Source organism: Humulus lupulus, chromosome 3, assembly GCF_963169125.1.
Source record: "Humulus lupulus chromosome 3, drHumLupu1.1, whole genome shotgun sequence".
NCBI classification, from domain to species: Eukaryota; Viridiplantae; Streptophyta; class Magnoliopsida; order Rosales; family Cannabaceae; genus Humulus; species Humulus lupulus.
The window spans coordinates 61230281-61236280 of record NC_084795.1 but is presented as its reverse complement, the minus strand read 5'-3'; the positions used below and the strand labels follow the sequence as shown (position 1 = coordinate 61236280).

The 6000-nt window shown below is 31.9% G+C and overlaps 1 protein-coding gene across 5 annotated transcripts; it reads right to left on the bottom strand.

Moving 5' to 3' along the window:
- Positions 1-1951: 1951 nt before the first annotated feature.
- LOC133822733 (L10-interacting MYB domain-containing protein-like) lies at positions 1952-5625 on the bottom strand. Of its 5 annotated transcripts, none has more exons than XM_062255169.1 (6): positions 5325-5625; positions 4779-4845; positions 4151-4289; positions 3264-3328; positions 2793-3116; positions 1952-2699 (listed from the first exon to the last, which is right to left on the bottom strand). In XM_062255169.1, the coding sequence occupies exons 5-6, from the start codon at positions 3114-3116 to the stop codon at positions 2076-2078; spliced, it is 948 nt and encodes a 315-aa protein (XP_062111153.1). In that variant the 5' UTR covers positions 3264-3328; positions 4151-4289; positions 4779-4845; positions 5325-5625; the 3' UTR covers positions 1952-2075. The 5 variants fall into 5 exon arrangements, 4 of the variants coding, with proteins under 4 accessions (XP_062111153.1, XP_062111155.1, XP_062111154.1 ...); XM_062255171.1 differs by having other exon boundaries at positions 5353-5625; XM_062255170.1 differs by having other exon boundaries at positions 4151-4284; positions 5353-5625.
- Positions 5626-6000: the final 375 nt, after the last annotated feature.

Below are 6000 nucleotides of genomic sequence, written 5' to 3'. Positions count from 1 at the left end.
CTAAGGGGCTGATTGGTTCGTGATTAGAAAACTGAGTTTTCTAAAATTGTGATTCTGAAATGAAAATCTGAATTTAGTTATTGAAAACATGTTTCTGAAAATGTGATTGGTTCACTGTCTGTAAATTGTTTTTGAATTTTAAAAAACTGAATCTGTGATTGGTAATAAATTTGAAAATATAACAGAAACAGAATATGTGATTGGTTCGGCTCAATCTGAAAATTATTTTAATTTTATATATTATATATATATAGGATGTATTATATTAAATTTTGATTTTTTAAAGAAACTTGATTAAGTAAAAATTAATAATATTGATAAATCAAAATTAAAATTTAATAATAGTACATTGATTATATTCATAATAATATTGCATGGTTACTAATTTTGGTTTTTTTCTAAATTAAAGTTACATTTTTTTTCAATTATTTAAGTATTGTTGTTATAACTAAGCCACATTTGTCCAGCAATGTCATCTCTAACATTTTCCATCTGGGCCATATAAGCTTGACTGAAATTCAACTCTGGTGTCTCGGAAATTCCTGCTCCATCTCCTTCTTGTTGGTTTTCAGTTGTTGTATTAGATTGGCTTTCAGTTCCTTCAATATCTTCTACAGTTCTGGCATCAACTGAATATTGTTCAAACATTTCATCATTAATAGAATGCATTCTAATCCAGTTATGGATAGCACAACATGCTATTGGTATTCGACGTTGCTTTCCAAGCAAGTATGGAGGCATTGACTTCAAAATTGGAAACCTAGCTTTTAGAAGTCCAAAACAACGTTCAATCACATTACGCAATGATGAGTGTCTATAATTGAATAACTCCATTGCACCTCTAGGGTGGTTCCCTCTTCCTCTAAAACGACGCAAGTGATAACGTTCACCACGATATGGTGCTAGAAACCCAGTCATATTTGGATAACCAGAATCAACAACATAGTATTTTCCTATATTAAAAGAAATTATTAATATATAAGAACATTTGAAAGAAAATTATAATGTATCAAAATTAGTTTATTTTAATACCTTGTGGTGGCATAGGGAAGTTATCATCTTTTCTCATTGCATCAAGAAGCACTCGGGAATCATTGGCTGTTCCTTCCCATCCAGCGTAGACATAAGTAAACATCATATTAAAGGAGCATGCAGCCATTACATTTTGTGTTACATCTATTTTTCTTCCTCTAAATGCAAGTTGTTTTAGAGTTGGTGCAACTGCACTTACATGAGTACCATCAATTGCTCCAACACAATCCTGCAGAACAAATTAGATAAATCATTACCAACATCAATTAAATTGATATGAATTATAACTGGTATATTATTAAAATTAACAGACAAAATTTACCTTAAACCATGGGAAATACTTTGAATTATTTTGAATTTCTGCTTGCACAGTGTTAAAGTCAAGAGGCCTTATTACTTCATTTCCTAAATAACACAATGCATCTAGCACTCTACCAAACTGACGACAAACAGTTTCTCCTGAATGTTGATATCTTTCAGCCACAGTTCTAACTCGTTGGTTGTGTGTAACTATCCATAGAAACATGACAACAGCTTCTTCAACACTAATTACCCTATCATGTTCTATGACTTCCATTTCAACTAATCGACGACATAAAGATCTAAAAGTATTAATGTCCATTCTAATTGTGTAAAACAATCTATCAGGGTGTCCATTTAACAGCTCAAGTAAATATTGACGTCCAGACATATCTGAAGTGCGTAGTGGTCGTCTAATCTGTTGAGATTTTTGCATCTCTTGTAATCGATTAAGCATGATAACTTGACCAATTAATTCCTCGCTTGATGAAGAAGAAGTATCACCAAATAATATTTCAAACTCCTCATCTGAATCATCCATCTTAGGTACCTAATTATGACAATAATAAAAGTTTAATTCGAAAATTCACAAAAGTTAAAGAAATAACAAGGCACCACATAAGATAGTTCAATCATGATAATAAATACCAAGTTAAGTTCATTACACATTATTTAAGAAAATGTAAACTTCATGGTTTAGTAGTTCATGACAGACAAACTCATAATTAATAAACAATATTAAATCACCCCATCAATGAATCAAGATAAGCACGACGACGCTCCTCATTCATTCTCATGAATATTCCACGCCATTCTGGGGTTGCTACAAACTCTTGCAACGCTTTGAGGTATATTTTGTTATCCAGATTTGGAATACCATCTAGAATGTTTTGACAATCTTCCACATTGTAAGAGTTAGTGACATTGCTGGTTTCCTCGCTAATTCTCCTTTCCCTCGATTCATAATACTTACGCATAGTCTCACTCCGTACTAGTGATGCCTCAGTCTTAGCAGAAATACTTTTTGCAAGTTCTTCCATCACATGGTCGATGGATGGATTGGCCCCTTTGTTCTTTTTCTCTTTTGGTTTTGGTGCATCTGGTGGAGCAGAAGTAGCTCGAGGACGTACACCAGTAACTTCTTCCTCCTCTCCATAATTATCACCATCAAATTCAAAACCAACATCAACATGTGCTCCAGTTCCAACAAAATGACGCTCTTGTTGGCGTTCTTCAACTGAAGAAGGCGGAAGTTGAGTGGAGGCATAACTCATCCCACCAGTGGCTGTTGTATTATTGAATATTTCTCCAAGCATCTCATAATGTTGCAATCCTTTTTTTCGAAATCTTTTCGCATTTGGATATTTCTACAAAAATCCAAAAACACATAACGTTACAATGTAACATGAATTTAGAATAATCAAGTAATCAACAACACAAGTATAATGTAAGTATATTACCTTTAGATAAGTGTCCCATACTTCATCATTTGCTGTAACAGTACTTGTTTGAGGATCCCATCCCATACCAGTTTGTTCCAAAAGATGAGAAAATTCACGATGTGCCTTTCTTAACCGATTGAATTTGGATTTCAATTGATGCATTTTATATCTCTTTCCAAAAGAATTTAATATGTCATTTTCTATTTTCAGCCATCCCTTTTTGTCCAAGGTTGTTGTTTGTAATCCTTTTTTGGCTTCTTCATATAGAAGACTAATAAAATGTGATTCAATAGCCTCAGGCCAAGAAGCATGATCGTCAATGTCTACATTCTTCTCAGCCATCTAATCATAATTTTAACTATCACAATCTATGTCTTCATAAATAATGCTTCTTTTAAATTTAATAGCCCAAGTTTTCAAAATCAAACATTCAAATCAAAGAATTCTAGAGATGTAAAGAAAGTAGAGAGAGGGAGAGAAAGAGCTCACCTTAGATGATGCAGGTTGAGCGTAAATGGACTACAATGGTGTGATGGTGTTGTGGTCAGCTATTGCTTCAAACAAAAGATAAAAAAAAAAAAAAAAAAGAATGCAAAACTTTTAGATTGGTATTCATCAAGAAGTCGAATATATGCTAATATACTAAACTCAACACAAAACAGAACACTATAAAGATTAAGCAAAACAAGAGAACTAAACTTATGAATCAAAACAGAAAGTAAAAATAAAAGGCAAGAAATTTTATTTTGTTTCGGCCTCAACAGTAATGGCCTACTTCTAGTTGTTTCACTCCAAACTAGAAATCAAAATGTCAACTAATTAATATTATTGGCTGCCAATCTGTCAACTTAAGATTGTCGCCAATATTTTTCATAAGGTTTTCCATTCTCTTTTTTAATTTTGATCTTGTTATAGATTTATTTCATAGTCAAATTGCTAAAATAAAACAATTTATATAACAATACTTTTATCAGCACCACCCATTTTATTATTTCCTAAGAACAAATTAAAAAATGGTTTGCACACCATACATGACAACGTGTCTATTATTCCTTTCTTAAATTGAAAAGTTTGTCTTTCAATAAATTCAACAGAATTCATCATAAAATAAAAAATAAAAAAAAAATTAACTCATCACCTCGTTCAATATAAAGTACAAACTTCATTCTTTTTTTTTTTCCAATGAAACCCGTCACAAAGGTACAAACCAGTAAAACACAAAGGCAAAACAAAACCAGGAAACACAAATTCAAAGTACTGCAAAACTGAAAACAAAATATAGACCACAAAAAATGAAGTTGCAAACATATAAATCGAAACATATAAATCGAACATGCTTATACAAAGAAACCTCAATCCACTTAGTCAGACTATACCTCAACCCGACTATCGCACTCAGTTCGGCAATGGTGTCTCTCCGTCAACCCGCAATCTTAGATCGAAAATGCTTCTCCCCTGCCTGGTGCTGGCAACGGCGTCCCTCCCCTGCCTGGTGTTGGCAACGGCGTCCCTGTGCTACAAATCAGCCAGCTGCACATGAGAAACCCCTCTACATATATATATATATATATATATATATTCAAAACTAAGTCATCTGCTGCAAAGCTATACATGAAAAATCTCTCTGTATATATATATTTGAAACTATACTTAAAAAAGTAGTAAATATATATATATATAAATATATACCCTGACCACTACTCAAAAGCCATACAATTTTTTCTTAAATCTATGTATATATATATATAGATATTCGAAACTATACTTAAAAAAGTAGTAAATATATATATATATATAAATATATACCCTGACCACTACTCAAAAGCCATACGATTTTTTCTTAAATCTATATATATATATATATTTACTACTTTACTACTCAGGAGATACTTTTATATATATATATACTTTTATATATATATATACTCATAACTTACTTCTTTACTACTCAGAAATACTCTTATATATATATATACCAATATATATAATATTAGAATATTTTACCTTGTGTAATGGAGAGGAAAAGGCTGGCTGATCACGAGAGAAGACAACAGAGGACTGGCTAGTTGATCTGATTAATAACAGAGAAGAAGAAAAGTTTGAATGGTGTGGTTTTGTGGAAGAAGAAGAAGAACTCTGCTTTTGACAGAGAGGCGGCGCAGAGAGAAAATGAGAAGGAGAAAGTTTACAAAATGATTTTAGGGTTTTTAGATTGAAATATTGCAAAACTCTGAAAACGTGTATTTATTGTTTTCTCATTTTCTTTATAAATTTGAGAAACTAATTTGAGTTTAGTTTTCAAAAATAAACTTCCAATCAGATATTTTAAAAGTCCCACCAAGCTTTAATATTTGAAAACAATAAATTCTATCCCAAAACCATACCAATCACACCCTAAATTTCTTATAAAAAATCAAGCTCAAAAATCAGTCATGCTGTTTTCAATTTAATCATAACTTAGAACAATAAGATGAAAATTAAATAGAAAAAAAAGGAAACATCAAGCTCAGAAAATCATCTAAGGAGCTGGAGTTGATTAAGAAAATCAACGTTAATGGCCGCCTCGACAAGACACTACTTGTTGAAATGCGTCGTCGGAGATTTCCCAACTCTGGCAAACGTTGTCGTTTCGGAAGAGATGAAACGAGGGAAGCTTTGTATTGGGGCGGAGCAACTCGCTTAGTTCAGTAATGCCGATGAATCGTCGACGAAGGTTGATTTAGAGTCTTAAATCGTCGACGAAGAACAGTGCGACTGAAATGGCGACGGAGCTCCGATGATGTTTGGATGATGGTGAGCGAGAAGGTGTCGAGGAAGCACGAGAGGGAGTTGGTTCTTTTGTTATTGGTTTTTGAAGAAGACAAATACAAAGAGGGAAAAAATAGAGAAGTCGTAAAGTTTGAAGAAACTTCTAGAGATAACAGTAAAATAAAATAAAGAAATATAAAAGTGGGTAAAAGAAAAAAATACCGTTAATAAGCAAAAAAAATTATAAAAATCTTGTACTATGGGTGATTTCCCTATTATTAATGGTCATATTAAAAAATGTAAACACAAAAATATAATATGTGTATTGAAGAGCAATTATTGAGAATATTTAAAACATCTTAAAACACGTGTATTATAAAAATATGTTTCAGTAGATATTAACCATTACTATTATTATTAATGATGGTTATCATTTTTTTAAAACGTGAACCAAAATAAATCTATATACAGAAAATCT

Excerpts from the sequence above, each read along its gene's own strand:
- LOC133822733 (XM_062255172.1), bottom strand. The coding sequence starts at position 3,116 with ATGGCTGAGAAGAATGTAGACATTGACGATCATGCTTCTTGGCCTGAG. Across the intron at positions 2,700-2,792 it reads TATGGGACACTTATCTAAAG|AAATATCCAAATGCGAAAAG; the intron begins GTAATATACTTA and ends GGATTTTTGTAG.